The sequence below is a fragment of the Diaporthe citri genome, assembly GCF_014595645.1.
Source record: "Diaporthe citri strain NFHF-8-4 chromosome Unknown scaffold_10, whole genome shotgun sequence".
NCBI classification, from domain to species: Eukaryota; Fungi; Ascomycota; class Sordariomycetes; order Diaporthales; family Diaporthaceae; genus Diaporthe; species Diaporthe citri.
This window is the reverse complement of record NW_025064855.1, coordinates 1320040-1334981: the sequence shown is the minus strand read 5'-3', so window position 1 is coordinate 1334981 and position 14942 is coordinate 1320040. Positions and strand designations below refer to the sequence as shown.

The window sequence follows — 14942 nt, the reverse complement described above, 5'->3', positions numbered from 1 at the left end:
GCAGGTAATGTAGCTGAGGTGTAGTGTAGTGTAGTTTGTCATTACTTCATTACAAAGATGGGGCCTATGGTATCTTAATAGAGATGTCAAGGACTCCACGGCCATGCCATAAACCACAACCAGAACGCCATTGACCACCCTTAATCCTCTGCAATGCAAACGAGCGCGAAAATGTGGGCTATCAGCCTTGCCCTGGCTTGTCCTCATGTCCATGTCACTGACCTGATCTCCAGACAACAGCCATTGCGGTTGACCGTCATAGATGGGAGCAGTGCCGCTCCTCACTTGACCGAACCCCTCTAGACAAGTCGCCTGGCACGTCGCTGTGACGCCATCCTGGAGACTACCAATGTATCAGGCCCAGTGTCTGTGTAGTGCTGTTCCATCGCTGAGGGAAATCCGACCCTGGCGGTGAGGGTACGCACGCGCGGTGACACCCGCCCCTTCTCACCAGTACTTGGACCACCTCAGCCAGATCCCCCCCACCCCTTCGACGCGGAGTTCCTACTGGAAGGCCTCCTAAGACATGGGCGTGTCGGCCTTACCGGCGGCCGCCGAGCCGGCGCCGTCGAACCGGGGCGCGCCCTTTGCGTAGCGGGCGACGTACTCGCGGGCGGTCTTGTCGAACTGTGCGCGCGAGGCGCGGAACTCCTCGGCGACGCGGGGCTCGAGGGGGTCGTCCGGGTTGGGCTCGACGAGCAGCTGGCGGACGGACTCGAGGACCGCCGCGAGCTTGGACGCGGGCTTCCAGTTCTCGGGCTTGAGGAGGGGGATGCAGATGTTGCCCGCGTCGTCGTTGGTGACGTTGGGGTGGTAGATGCGCGTGGTGAAGGTCACGAGGGGCGCCTTGAAGGGGTACTCTTGCGGCAGCTGCACGAGGAGGCCGAACTGCCCGGAGCTGTAGACTGTGCCGGGCGGGCCCTGGAGGGTTACGTGCCACCGGTGGAGGTTGGACTCGGAGGGGAGGGTGATGGTCATGCCGGAGGGGGGGTTCTGGGTGCACTCGGAGAGCTCCTGGGGGAAGGGGCGGTGGTTAGCCTGATGTCTGGGCACTGTGTGTGTGTTTGGGATGGTGTAGGGTGTAGCTGTGGGAGAGGAACACGGACCTTGGCGATGCGTTTTTGAGACATGGTTATGGTGGGCGTGATGTGTGATCGAAAGGTCGAGAGTTGAGTGTGCGTATCAGTATTGAGAAATGGTTGCTTCTGGGACCGTCTCGCGAAGTCGTCGTGGGTCTGTTTGTCGATTACGGGGCTGGGGACAAATAGAGCAGTGCAGGAGGTTGGATGAATGGTTGTGGTATGTGACAGACCACGGGGATTAAATAAGAAAACGGGGAGTTGGTTGGAATTGCTGCGAGGTGATTCAGGCTGAGAGGGAAGGCAGCAATGATGCTGGCGAGCCGAAGGCAGTGACGGTGGTCCAGAAGCTGGGGCAGGGCGAGTGGGACGGGCGAGCTGTGACCAAACGAGGTGGGGCTCGCAACTGCTGCTTTGCATGGAGGAGGGGCACTGACCCCAGTCCAATGAGGTACGGTGTGGGGAGCTCCAAAGAGGTGCACACTCAGGCACCTGGGTACCCCTTGTATTACGTAGACTATGATCTTCCACAAACAAAATGCGGCTGGCATGACAGCTCCTTCTACCCTCAGAAGCCTCGATCTCCCTCCAGACCAAGCTCAACACATATTCTTCGTCGAAAGTATGCATATGCCTACAGGGATGGCAGGATGTACTTGTCGTGGTAGGTGGTCGGGTACTCGCCCTGGTGGGTGGCACCGCCGGGCAGGTAGAGGGAGCCGTTGATGTAGGCGGGGATGAAGCCGTGGCGCGGCACCTTCATGGGCGACAGCCTGGTCCACGTCTCGTCGGTGGTGTTGAACACCTCGACCTGGTCGAAGATGCCCGTCGCGCTGCTGACGTTCCTCTCGCCGCCCAGCGTCCACAGCAGCCCGTCGACCATGGCGAACATGGCCCCGCCCCGCGGCGTCGGCATGTCGCTCGGGTGCGTCGTCCACCCGGCCTCGAGGTCCGCCAGGTCCAGCGAGTACACCGTCCCGCGCATGTTGACCTGCCCGTTGATGCGCCCGCCCGCCAGCCATAGCCGCCCGCCCGCGATCCCGCCCGTCGCGTGGTCCCGCGGCTCCGGCAGGTTCGCCGCCGCCGCGGGGAGGTCGACCCACGAACGCGTCGTCAGGTTGAACGCCGACACGTTGGCCACCGTGTGGTGCGGGTTGCCCGGGCCCGGGATCAGCGACACCACGCCACCCACGATGTAGATGACATCCTCGTACGCCACCGTCAGCGCCGCCCCGCGCTCCGTGCCCGCGGGCAGGCTGGTCAGGTTCGACCACGAGTTGGTGTCCGGGTCCCACTCGTACGAGGCCCCGTCGCCCGCCCAGTAGCTGCTGTTGAGCGCCTGCAGCGCCCCGACGATGTATGCCCGGTTCTTGTACCCCACCGCGTTGACGTGGTTCCGCGGCAGCGGGATGTCCGGGCCCCGCGTCCACGTGTTGGACGGCACGTCGTAGAACTGCATGATGCTCGTCGTGTTGCCCACCGTCAGGTTCTGCGGCGAGTACGGGATCACCCCGCCGAGGATGGCAAAGGTCGTCTCGTTGAGCACCACCCCGGTGTCCTCCTGGCGTGGGTACAGCGGGATCTCGGCCAGCTCTTCCCACGTGCCGTCCGTGATGATGGCCGAGGCTGCTGATAACAGGCCCAGCAAGGCCAGGAAATGTGAGTAATACATTGTGCTAAGCGTGTGTCCGAGAAAGAACGGAGTCAGAACGGAAGCTGTCGGGATGGAGACGATGGTCCTAGAGAAGCACAACACTCGGTTCACCAAGTCACAAATGCTCCCATGCAGCGCTATAAGGTGTAGTAGGCCTTACAGGTTCTTGGCTCGGTACTATTATATTGCCAAGCTCAGAGAGAGACACGTCTGTATGCGTGAATAACCCGCACAACGCGTTGCACGCTGGCTTCGGCTACAGCGGCCTGCTCTGACTCGAATATAACTTCCCCCCTGAGTCTGCGTTGCCTATTCTCGATCAGAGAAACACGCACCACTGACTAGTCGCAGATGGCTCTTCCGTGATATATATCTCTGGTGTGGGTCACACGCGAGTAGTGACGAGCCAACATAAAGCTTACACGGGCGGTAACTATATGCGCGGGAGGTGCGATCTTCCCCAACAACGGCGCAGATGCGTAATGTAAACTTAATTAGATTCACATGCACTGAGATGACAGGACCTCACAACAATCCCAGGTCGAGACAACGCCTCTGAAGTCTGCTTCTTGACAGGTTGGAAAGTCTCGCAACCTTCGGTCTCTCGCCAACTTTACTCGTGGTTCGGTTGCCTTGTCACCTGCTAGGCATCGTGTTGGTCACTCAACTCGTCGGCTCCTTGCCAATCCGACTTTGGCTAGCAAACAAAGACACTGCGGTGAGGAAAACGACGAACTCCTGAAGTCAGAGCATACCCGGATGTTCTCCAGTTGCAACTTGATTGGCCTCTGCTTAGGTTCAAGCACTAAGTCGATCGCAATTGACTTTCATGTCTTCCCAGATTTTTGCTAAGATGGCTGCCAAGTGCAAGGCTTTCAGATGTCTGATCTGTGTCTCTATCCGAGAAACTCAAAAAATATTACACGTAGTCGAGCCTCATCTTCGTACCATTATTGGGCAGCTTGGCCCGCAACACAGCGCCCGGGAGCTGCCTCAGATCCTTGCCCCCGTTCCACCTCGGGCTCCAGTAGCTCTGCACGATATTTATATACATGTATCCGTCCTCGGCAATGTACAGCGGGTCAGGCCACAGCATGCGGGGGTCCCGGATGAAGGTGTGCACCTTGAGGTCTCTCGGGTCGTAGTAGTAGACCGCGTTGTGCTCGGGCATGATCATGTAGATCAGCCCGTTCGAGTCGCCCTCGGACCCGTTCGAGTTGCCGCCCTTCTGCCCCACGCTCGTGACGTTGTTCTTGGCGGCCTGCTCGGCCCAGGGGACGTCGTCCCGGGTTCGGAGGTTGGCAGTCGGCACGGCGTACAGCGTGTTGCCCGTCAGCGTCGTGAAGAACATGGTCTCGAGGTCCGGCGACAGCGACACCCCGTTGTTGCCCTCCTTGTTGTGGTTGAACGGCCCGCCGCCCTGCGGGACCTGGTAGAAGGCCTGCCCGCTGTACGACGCGACGTCCCCGTCCTCCCGCATCACGTGCCTGTCGCCGTCGAGCCGCCGCCACGACTCCCCCGTGCCCAGGTCCAGCATGACGAACCCGGGCCGGCCCTCGCCGCTCGAGTCGACGAGGTAGGCCACGCCCTTGCCGCCGGGCACGGCGGACCGCCGCAGGTCGAGGCGGACGTCGTTCAGGTAGCTGTCCGGGTAGACGACCGAGGCCGGGAAGGTGTAGGTCGCGTAGGCGGTGTCGTTGGTCAGGCTTATCGCCACGAGCTTGGGGCCGCCCGGCTGGCCGTAGACCATTGTCAGCCCGCCGTTCGAGTTGGTGACGGTGGGCCGCCCCGTGTCGAGGACCCAGAGGGTCTCGGGCCGGTCGCCGGTCTCGGAGGTGATGTACAGCGCCTGGACGCTGATCAGACCGGTGGAGTTGGAGGAGCCGAACTGCATCCCGTTGATTGTGGTGTTGACTTCCGCGGTGGGGACAGAGAAATCCGCTGATGGATATGCCACTTCGGCAGTCTTGTTGACGGCCACGCCAAGCGTGAAGGGAGAAGCTCCGCCGCCTCGGGTGTAGCAGACGAAGAGGCGCCCAGTCGATGATACTGCATGGCCGGTAGGCCACTGGCCAAAGTAGTAGTGGAATTCCTCGATCTCTGGCCCATACGTTCCATTGTCGCGGCGCAGGATGCTGTCGGCCGAGGCAAAGCCGGCGAGCACGGAGACGGCTTCGAGGAATACGGAAGCCCTCATTGTGAATGGTTGCTGCTAGGCCTCAAAGTCACAGGGAAACAGAGAATGTAGATGAATTTAAAGCGATCGTGTGAAGTGAACCTTCGTGAGCAACGAGTGTGCAGCCGAGCGCTGATGTCGTCGGAGAGGCTCGAGGCTACGGACGATGAGTCGAACCGAAGGCTCAAGGCTCTGAACAATGAGTCGAACCGATGGGATTAAGCTTCGAATAAAAGACATCTTGCATGTAGTTTAGTGAAGATCGAAGCCAATTCTTCTGACATTTGTGGTAGTGACAGAGAGTAAATACTCTTTCCATCCACCAGGCCCGAGTTCTGTCGACTCGTTCTCGGTGTGCCTGCTCGTTATCACCCATACAATAATGACTCGGTGTTGTGAATAGGGATAGACGGAGTATTGACTACATGTGGAGAGCATGACCGGCGCTCTTTTTGACGCAGGAATACTCGGAACTGAGGGCAAGGCTGACAGGTGTCGCCCGCACATCTGTAGACCGAAGTACAGTATCAGTCGGTCAATAGCAACACTTCCAAGCCGTTCATATCCAAGCATAATGAATTGCCGGGCTAGTATCTCTTTCCCTCTGATGCCATGCCCTAATCTCGGTTTCCAATCAGTTTGGGAGAGCCAATCTCACGGGTCGTGCGGCCTATCTGGCATTCAGCTATAGTTTTCATGACTGTGACGACCAGCAGTTCCGTGTCAATGTCGTGAAGGATAACAAATACAGTAACAGCAACTTTGGCTGTTCTATCCGTCTGATGAGACGACTTCGTCCTTACTCGACCATAACCCACGTTAAAGGAAAGGCTGGTTTGCCCGAAACTCTAATGTTAGATTTCGGACCCTTCACGAACATAATCCATATATACCTAGACGTGCAGATCTCCACTACTCACACATTACTCAAGCCCAGTAGGATGGGTTTACCGCTAGTTCAACAGAGCATCGTGCGGTTGAGAGACATCGATGGTGTTCACTTGAAGCCAATGCGAACTTATTCAGGGACCAAACTATATCAGAAGGAACATTTGCTGATTGACTACGTCCCGGACCCGCTTACCTGGGTTCGTCTGTTCGAGCCTCAAAAAGCTTGTCTGGAGCCAGACAATAGCTCCGATCTCTGGACGAACCTTATCGACTCATTCTGTTCACTGATTCGTCCCGAAGCTTATTTCTGATGTCCGAGTCACTTGCGGAGAAGAGAAACATGACGGATGCACTCCAGATTTGCTATCGTATCCATCTCGTCCAATCTAGAGTACGACTCCCGCATCGAGTCAGAAACGCACACACACGCACACTCGCAGACAATTCAGGACAGAACGTAACCTTACTAAGGACGCTTTCCTTCTGCGTACCGAAGCCCCGCTGGTTCCTCCAGGCTCGTCACACGCTCGGTAGAGCTAAATGCAGATACCACACACCAGGAACGGAAGCGTAGCCACATCGGCGCCAATTCTATGAAGGTTTCTACTGGGCTCTAGATGCGATGATATGTCAATGATGCCAAGATTATAGCCTCATTACGATGAGCAAGTTTACGCAGAAGGGAATCACACGAACACAAAATTGCACGTTGCGGCACTACCTACCAGGGCTCTTTCATGGGTAAATCACCCTTCTTTCAATATATATGAGGAAGCTGACATTTGGATCATAGCGAATATCTGACTGCGCAGCAGTACCCCATGATGGTCTTGCAATTTGTGGGGCCTCGCACCCGGTTCGAGGCTCCTTCCAGGGTGTGCTCACTGACTTATGTCTATCGACTGAAAGGGGGGACAGGTGCTGTGAGAATGGTTGCATCAGAGCCCGACCAAATCGCTTTGATGCGGATTGGAAAGGCGCACTTATAAAGCTGCCGGCTCGCGAAGCGTCACTACTCAGGCCGATGCCCTCACCGCACACCTCTTTCCCCTCCTCCACAGTTGACAACTTCCTGCCCGTCATGAAGCCCACTAGTTCCCTTGTCTTGGCAGCTCTCACTATCATTGAGTCTGTAATAGCAGCTCCACTCATCACCGAGCAGGCCAACAGTACCGGCCCCAGGTTCTACAATGGTTCATGCACTGCGGACACCATAACCATCCGGAGAGAGTGGCGCACTCTAAGCGCAGAGGAGAAGGCCGCGTACATAGACGCTCAACAGTGTCTCATTAGGCTCCCTGCCAAGTCCGGCCTTCAAGCAGTTGTATGTAGTGTTGTTGCCCCGGGAATATGAGCACGACGTGGCTGATGTTGAGTTCCAAAAGACCTCGCGCTTCAGCGACCTCCAGGGATCGCACAAGTCTTACACCGACACCATCTACGGCGACATCATCCACTACGTCGGCCAGTTCCTCCCATGGCACCGCATGATGATGCACGCCTTCGAGACCCTGATGCGCAACGAGTGCAACTACACAGGCACGATGCCATGGTGGGATGAGCAAAAGGACGCCGATTCCGGCAACTTCTTCGGCTCCAATATGTGGGATGCCGAGACTGGCTTCGGCGGCAACGGCACCGGGGCCGAGGGCTGCCTGACCGAGGGCCCCTTCGCCAACACGACCGAGCACATTGGCCCCATGCTCGAGTACACGACGTACTGCCAGAAGCGCATCTGGGACAACGAGTACGGCGTCACCACCGGCAACAGCACCCTCATCGACCTCTGCAACAGCTACGAGACATATGGCGATTTCTGGTACTGCATTGTGCGTGGATCCACCCTCTCATCCTGCTGCCTGTGGCCCTTTGCTAACGGTATTGTCAACCAGTCATACTGGCCACACCACGGAGCCCACACGGCAACGGGAGGTCTCATGGCCGACAAGGACGCCTCGCCCGGCGACCCGGTCTTCTACCTGCACCACAACTACATCGACCGCCTCTGGTGGAAGTGGCAGGCCGCGGACGGCGAGGCGCGGCTGTGGGACGTGAGCGGCAACACCGTCAACGAGACCCAGTTCCCCCAGCAGGCCGGCGTCAAGACCTCGCTGGACACCGTGATCCAGCAGCAGAACATCATCCCGGACCTCCAGGTCCGGGACGTCATGAATGCCCAGGGTGGATTGCTTTGCTATGATTACGACTATTGATTGTGTAAGGCTAGGGCCTAGGTGTGGCTGTGGCAGGAATCCTCTCAACGCGCTGGTGGAATGATCAGGAAACGATTGATGTAGATAGGAGTGGCAATGCGCAGTGACAGATGTCCCATACCTACCTTTGGATTCTGCAGATTTGAACGGGAGCTTGTGACCCGAAACTGGGTTCGTTGTCTTCAAGCCTCATGGAGTGGAGCCAAGTCACTAATTTGAGGAGTAGAGATGTCATATAATTCATTCTGTACTCTTCAGAGTATTCCATTATCTTCTTGAATCGAGAAACATGTTGATGTTTGCATCAGCTGTTCGTTTAGTCCACTTTCAATTACTTTATTAGTAGTTTGTCTAGCCACTACAATGGTACCATGCTCACAGACGTTTGAAACTTATGAGGGATTATTGAAACTTGACGAGATAAAGATCGAAATGAGTCTTTTTTTGTTCAATGGGTTGCACGACCAACCAGGGATGCCTTTGCTACCTGACCATCATGAACTACAAATTACACACCAGATCAATTGGCACGATCTTGTTGAAGGTGTTGTGCCGCCTCAAGCCATATGATCATTTGGCTCGGCTGAATTCATGGGATATTATCCGTGTTAATTTGACCGTATCAAGTGTCCTTTCGATACATGGCAAGAAAATATGAATACATTAGATACCAGCTTTCTCCATTTTGCGCTCATTACCTCCGCGATCCTCGCTGAGTTGTATGCTAGTCATTCGAGCCAATCTACTGGTGCGGCGGGCCGGCATCATCGAACGTTAATTTGCATTGCGGGAGCAGAGTCAAGGTACGGCAGCATCAGGACGTAAAGTCAAATTAGATTTATTCACTCCTCGGAATGGAGATGGACTTGGGCGATAGGGCGTTGCTGTTTGTTCCACTCTTCGGAAGGGTCAGTTTGTGGCCGGGCTGCCGTTTGCTTGACTAGTCCAAAAAGCTTAATCGCCTCCCGTACTGATGAAAGGACGCCCGAGATATTGAATCGGTGTGTGCTGTCTCCGCATCGCGGTCAGTCAAAACTCTGTCGCGTTGGGAAAATTGTCATACCTGAACCAGGCTCTGGTAGCAGACATTGACTCTGGCCATCCTGCGGAAAATCCGGCACGTATCCCTGAGGCATATCTCGGCCCAACACGCCAGTGGTGATATTTTTCAGCCTCCGAGCCTATCAGGAAATGGCTATGCATCATGAGTTACAGCCATTGTTGACTCGTGGCATAGCGATCGTGTCTCTCACTCAAGGCCGTGATGATGATGATCGAGCCGAAATGCCGTCCTTGCCCGTGGAGAAAATAAGGTCAGTCGTCAACCTAAGGAGTCAGGGCAATGAGCCTCATCAGTCACTGCAGGCTTCCAGCATGAGTGGATCTATGCTCAGTCATATTGAAGCCAATGTTCCATCAGGAAGCGGTGCCTAGCACATGTGTCCCTGCCAAGGGGATATAAGGCTCAACGTGTGCCTTGGCAGCCACCATTCCTTAATCACTGTCCCATTCTCAAGATCTCTTTACATTACTTCTGAAGCCAAGCAAGTGCAAGCCAACTTTTCAAAGATGCACACTGCCAGCCTGTTTGCCTTGTTGGGTTTCGTTGCCGGTGGACTTTCCCAGATCGTCGACGGTACTTGGAAGACACTAGCCGAGATCCCATATAATGTACGCCAGGAGCACTTCGTTGTGGCTCTGGACCATGAGACATTCTACATCATGGGCGGGATCATCCCCACCGACCCAGCTGAGCCCAACGTCACAACCACCATCAACATCGTACAGTCGTACAACATCCCTAGCGACACATGGTCCAACAGAAGCAGTGTTCCAATCTCCCTGAACCATCTCAACGTCGCCGTGGTCAATGGCAAGATGTACTCCCTCGGTGGTCTCCAGGTCCTGCCGGATGCCTGGCACGGCATCGGGAACATGTTCGTCTACGACCCGCAGACGGATGTCTGGACCAATCTCACCACGACGCTGCCGGACAACACATTCCGGGGTGCCTCCGTAACTGCCGTCAAGGACGATGTCATCTGGATGGCTGGCGGTGTCAGGCTTCTTGTGCCCGGAGTGGGTGGCTACCACGTGTCGACTTATAACGTGACGGCCTACAACGTGACGTCTGGCGCCTTCTTGGACCTTCCTGAAGCAGCTGCCAGCTTGCCCGAGGCCCGCGACCATGGTGTCGGTGGAATCGTCGGGAACAGGTTGTTCTACGCAGGTGGCCGCATCAACGGCCAGCCAAACATGAGGAACACAACCTACTACTTGGACCTTGACGACCTAGAGGCTGGCTGGGTGACCGCGGACTCCCACATGCCCACCGCCCGGGCAGGGTCATTCTTCGCCATCCAGGACGACACGCTTTGGACCTTCGGGGGCGAGGTCAAATACAACAGCAGCAATGGCCTGAATGTCTGGGATGAGGTTGAGGTCCTGAACACGACTTCCCTCGAGTGGACCTCGCTCACCCCCATGAAAGTCCCCCGGCATGGTTGCAACGGGGTGGTGATCGACGGCGTCATTTACTTCCCTGGTGGTGGACTTCGCAACAACGCCTGGCCTACCAACTATACTGATGCATATATCCTCCCCAGCTTGTGAACGGGGCAGGATTTGCATAGAGAGAAAATGGTCGTTTTCTTCCAGAGTTCACTGTACTTTATCAAGTAGACATGGAAGCATATTTGTATCAAATTTACCGACTTTTTACAATGTTTAGTGATGTTGTGATATTGGGAAAGCTATTACCAGAAGGAGAATGTCTTGTTAGAAAAGACAAGAAAGATCTGAACAGGCCGGGTGGGTGAACGCCGTTGGGCCAGATTGGCGATAGGCTGTCGCACTAAGGTTGCAGAGACGCGCCTTTTCTTCGGCGAGCGGAATAGGGATAGCTTAAATGAGCACCTACAAAGTGACTGCCATTTTGCCGTCTGACCACCATAAAACTCCACCCAATCTCGTCCTCCTGACAACTATAGAGCAACCAAATCCCAACGCTCTTGTCTCATCTTTCCACAATCTATGATGTCGCCCTCGACTGAGAATTCGTCGTTTACACTCAAGCCGGTGGCCCCGTCCGACTTCCCGGCCATGGCAGAAATGTGCGGCCTCGCTTTCGAGGACGACAGGCACACGATGCTCAAGGCTGCCCACCCAACAAAGCCATACAATCATGCTGCAGGAATGACTGGCGCCTTCGAATACTGGGCCAGTCGCCCAGCTGGCAGCTTGGAGTTGACCAAGGCGGTCGATGATGCAACGGGAGAGATTCTGGGCTTCGTGTGCTGGGGCATGAGCCTGGATAAATCCGATACAAACAAAGAGCAAAGCAATTTAGGAGATGACCCTCCGGCAGAGGAAATCGAAAAGGCCGCGGACGTCAGTGTCGAAAAGCCGGACACCACCGTGGGAGAAGACACAGATCCGCCTCAAGATCCTACCCTCGATCCTCTCGATCAGCTAGAGGAGATGACATCGGCTCATCTCGCCGCCTTCCAAGGGAGCTTCAAGAATACGAGGTGCATGTACGTGATCACGCTTACCGTACATCCCAAGTACCAGGGCCGCGGCGTTGGCCCAGCTCTTATCAAACAGGGCACAAACCTTGCTGACGCCGAGGGTGCGTTGTGCTGGGTTCACTCCAGCGAGGCCGGGGTCTACACGTATAAGAAATGCGGCTTTGAGGAGGTCGATACGTTGGAGGTCGACCTGGACGACTGGGCACGGAAGCTGGACATCAAGCCACCAGCTGGTGATGACAAGTGGGGGACCTACACGTTCAGATATTTGATCAGACAGCCCAAGGCTACCTAAGCAGTCAAACAGCTTACGAACAAATGCGTTTTCGGTATAATGGGAGTTTATAGACATGAAATAGAGGATTGACACAATATCGCTGCCAGATCTCACGCCGTCTCGAGGTTCCTGCGTTCTTCACCAGCCACAACAGTTTCAGTTTCTGTGCGAGCAATCGCTCCACCACCCCAGCCAGCCCCATCACGCGTCCTCCTCTCCTTCTGCAGCGTTTTCCGAGTAAACAAGCTCCAAAAGTACGCTCCATTGACCACCTCGTGGTCCCCCTCTTTTCTCACCCAGACGTTGCCAAGAAACGTCGTCAGGAACACGCAGAGCCACACGAACGGAATTATTGCAACAAAAGCCCAGGTAATACCATTATTCGCGTTCGTCTCGTCCCTGTTGTTGAGTACGGTGCTCATCAACGTCAAGGCGATCATGCCACCAAATGGTACAGCAAAAGAGAACAAAGAGGTGATGGCCGCCGTGCTGGCTGGGAAGTAAGCCAACCCGTGCATCGAGGCCGGGCTGAGACGGATTCCCACTCCATGGCCGGTGAGTGCCATCATACCATAAATGGTGTTGGTCTGCTGGGCCGAAATAGCCCAAGCCAGCACTGTAATGCCCACAGAGGACGTGATGGCACCGAGGAGGAGCGTGAAGAGTTTGACGAGGCCAGACATTTACGCAAAACATGGCCATGTACGCACCAGCTGCAAAAAAGAGAGATATTAGTGACGATGTGGCAAAGTCAGGGGGCGAAGAATTACACTGCTCACCTCCAAGCCCGGGAAGAAAGTATAACAACGCCAGCCCGGCTTCACTTGAGCTGTGGCCTTCCACGAGTGCAAAGTACAGATCCATAAAGTACATCACAGCAAACATGCAGACCCCGAGATCGAAGTTGACGAAGAACAACAGGGAGATATCCCGCTTGGCAAGCAGCTCCCAGGGCATCATGGCCCTCTGCGAGCGGAACACGCGCGACACGAGGTGCGGCGGGGCCATCGAGTGCTCGTAGAAGACCCAAGCGACGCTGAGCGCAGCACCAACCACAAGCGGCGCGATGACAGCCGCCGAGCCCCAGCCGTACGTGCCGCCGGCCCACGTGAACGCCAGGATCAGCAGGCCCAGGCCGAAGAGGAAGAGCAGCTGGCCGACAAGGTCGATGGTCATCAGCCTCGCGCCGAACCTCGCGCGCCTGCTGCTGCCCAGGGCACGGTGCCCGTGCCCGTGCCCGTCGCCCTCGCCCTCGCCCTCGAGCTCCGGGATGGGCTGCGGGCCCAGAAGCTCGCGGCGCAGGGCCACCGCCACGAGAACGATGGCGAGGACGCCGACGGGCAGGTTGATGGCGAAGCACCAGCGCCAGCTCGCCTGCGTGAGGTAGCCGCCTATCACGGGCCCGACGCTGAAGCCCACGCCGGAGAAGAGGGCGAACACCGTCCAGTTGAGGGCGTAGTCGGCCAGCGACACCTTGTCTGCTAGTATCACCCGCACGCTGATGTTGACGCCCGCGGCGCCGACGCCCTGGACGGCGCGCCCCAGTAGGAGGACGGGGAAGGCGTCCGTGGGTGCGCCTGTGCAGATGGCCGACCCGATCATCATGAGAATAATAGTTGTGTGGATTGTGGCGTGCCGGCCGAAGATGTCGGCTATCTGGGCCCAGAAGGGGAGGAAGGCGGCGGAGGTGAGGTTGAAGACGGAGATGATCCAGTTCAGCTGGGAGAGTTGGTCTGGGTAATGAGAAGTTGGTGTCAGTTTGCTGTCATGATGGGGGGAGGCGGACACTGCGGTCTGGCCTACCCGGGCTGGTAGATGTACTTACTGAAGTCAGAGGCTATGAATGGTAGAGCGGAAGCGATGATGGTGGTATTAAGACTCTGCAGGGTGAAGGGGGCGAAGAGACCGATCACGATCTTCCACCGATACGCCCTCTTGCGGCGCTGTTCCGCCTTCTCCTCCGGGGTGGGCTCCGTCTTCTCGGTCTTGGTTCCGGCCTTGGCGCCTTTGGCGGTCGCCGGGCTGCCGTTTGCGGCCGCATTTGATGGCGAATCCAAACTCTGGGATATTTCCTTGGTTGCAGTGTCTCTTGCTGTGGCTTCTGGGTGCGCCTGTGTAGGGATCTCTATCGTATTGGTTGGAGGTGGCTGCGAAGGCTCATCATCACTCGCTTGCTGGCGCTGCTGATTCTTCTTGCGTGCCCAACGATATGCAAGAATCATAGTGACTGCTGAGGCTTTATGTGACCACCACTTCAAGAAGACCACGAGCTGCCGGGGAATAGACTCGCTCGGCCGCCAAGAGCTTAATATCCGGTTTGACTGCTGGTATCGAGAACAAAGAAGGCTGCTTTCGATCTTTTTATGTTTGGCTCACATGTTTCTGAGACAAGAGGAGCAACACCGGGCATCTTTATATAAGGAGTAGCTATCACATTTCCTACTCATGTAGGATCCTACAAGCCCCATAGTGATCATTGCGAGAGATGAGGCAGCCTTGGACTGGGTCTCTGCTTTGCTGGTAGACTAAGGCGCAGCTCAGTGCCGGCGTTCGCAAAGGAGCAAATGATACAGCTCTGCCACAGGATCGCGAGGAGCCTCTCGTGGTATAAACCCCATTTGGGATAAGCGCGGCCTCCTAGGAAGGTGGCCGGCCGGTGGGTCATGATCGTTTTTCGTCAGCTTTGCGGCGCGTCCACGGGGCGTGGTTTGTCCGATGGCTTACAGCGAGAGTGGTCAGCCGCAGTCGCGCTTGTACGCTTTTGGCCTGATGCCGCGAGACGACCCGAGTGCGAGCTGCGCAGCGGCAGGGCCCAACGGCACAGGATCAGGTCGAATCCGCGACTCTATGCCTGAGTCAGCAAGGCGCAGCAAAAAAGCCAACGAGTCTGTAGGAGGACTCTGACGATGTTTGACCGCTGTCTATCCGTTCAATGAGTAGCCACGCCTGGAGTCCAGAGCCATGATTCTGGACTCTGCTGGTGCCAAGCACGGACGGGAGGAAACACTAGCTACCACAGTACAGAGGACGTCATATCCCGAGACCCGAAATTGCCGAGGTGGAGACACCGAACTCCACCTAGACCTCCTCTTCTCATCGGATGTCCGTTGCCATTCTTCATC

At 56.3% G+C, this 14942-nt stretch overlaps 7 protein-coding genes across 7 annotated transcripts; 3 read left to right on the top strand and 4 right to left on the bottom strand.

Moving 5' to 3' along the window:
• Window positions 1-519: 519 nt before the first annotated feature.
• INS49_003567 (uncharacterized protein) lies at window positions 520-1130 on the bottom strand (the record flags this gene model as incomplete). Its single annotated transcript, XM_043164361.1, has 2 exons — window positions 520-1014; window positions 1107-1130. 2 exons carry the CDS (start codon window positions 1128-1130, stop codon window positions 520-522), a joined length of 519 nt encoding a protein of 172 aa, XP_043019126.1.
• A 583-nt stretch (window positions 1131-1713) lies between these two features.
• On the bottom strand, window positions 1714-2751 carry INS49_003566 (uncharacterized protein; the record flags this gene model as incomplete). The annotated part of the gene is made up of 1 exon (XM_043164360.1): window positions 1714-2751. One exon carries the CDS (start codon window positions 2749-2751, stop codon window positions 1714-1716), a length of 1038 nt encoding a protein of 345 aa, XP_043019125.1.
• Window positions 2752-3652: 901 nt separating this feature from the next.
• Window positions 3653-4930, bottom strand: INS49_003565 (uncharacterized protein; the record flags this gene model as incomplete). The annotated part of the gene is made up of 1 exon (XM_043164359.1): window positions 3653-4930. The coding sequence occupies one exon, from the start codon at window positions 4928-4930 to the stop codon at window positions 3653-3655; it is 1278 nt and encodes a 425-aa protein (XP_043019124.1).
• Window positions 4931-6824: 1894 nt separating this feature from the next.
• INS49_003564 (uncharacterized protein) lies at window positions 6825-8013 on the top strand (the record flags this gene model as incomplete). The annotated part of the gene is made up of 2 exons (XM_043164358.1): window positions 6825-7124; window positions 7186-8013. The coding sequence occupies 2 exons, from the start codon at window positions 6825-6827 to the stop codon at window positions 8011-8013; spliced, it is 1128 nt and encodes a 375-aa protein (XP_043019123.1).
• A 1569-nt stretch (window positions 8014-9582) lies between these two features.
• Window positions 9583-10626, top strand: INS49_003563 (uncharacterized protein; the record flags this gene model as incomplete). The annotated part of the gene is made up of 1 exon (XM_043164357.1): window positions 9583-10626. One exon carries the CDS (start codon window positions 9583-9585, stop codon window positions 10624-10626), a length of 1044 nt encoding a protein of 347 aa, XP_043019122.1.
• A 423-nt stretch (window positions 10627-11049) lies between these two features.
• On the top strand, window positions 11050-11838 carry INS49_003562 (uncharacterized protein; the record flags this gene model as incomplete). Its single annotated transcript, XM_043164356.1, has 1 exon — window positions 11050-11838. One exon carries the CDS (start codon window positions 11050-11052, stop codon window positions 11836-11838), a length of 789 nt encoding a protein of 262 aa, XP_043019121.1.
• A 183-nt stretch (window positions 11839-12021) lies between these two features.
• Window positions 12022-14042, bottom strand: INS49_003561 (uncharacterized protein; the record flags this gene model as incomplete). Its single annotated transcript, XM_043164355.1, has 3 exons — window positions 12022-12041; window positions 12600-13553; window positions 13646-14042. The coding sequence occupies 3 exons, from the start codon at window positions 14040-14042 to the stop codon at window positions 12022-12024; spliced, it is 1371 nt and encodes a 456-aa protein (XP_043019120.1).
• Between the last annotated feature and the right edge of the window lie 900 nt (window positions 14043-14942).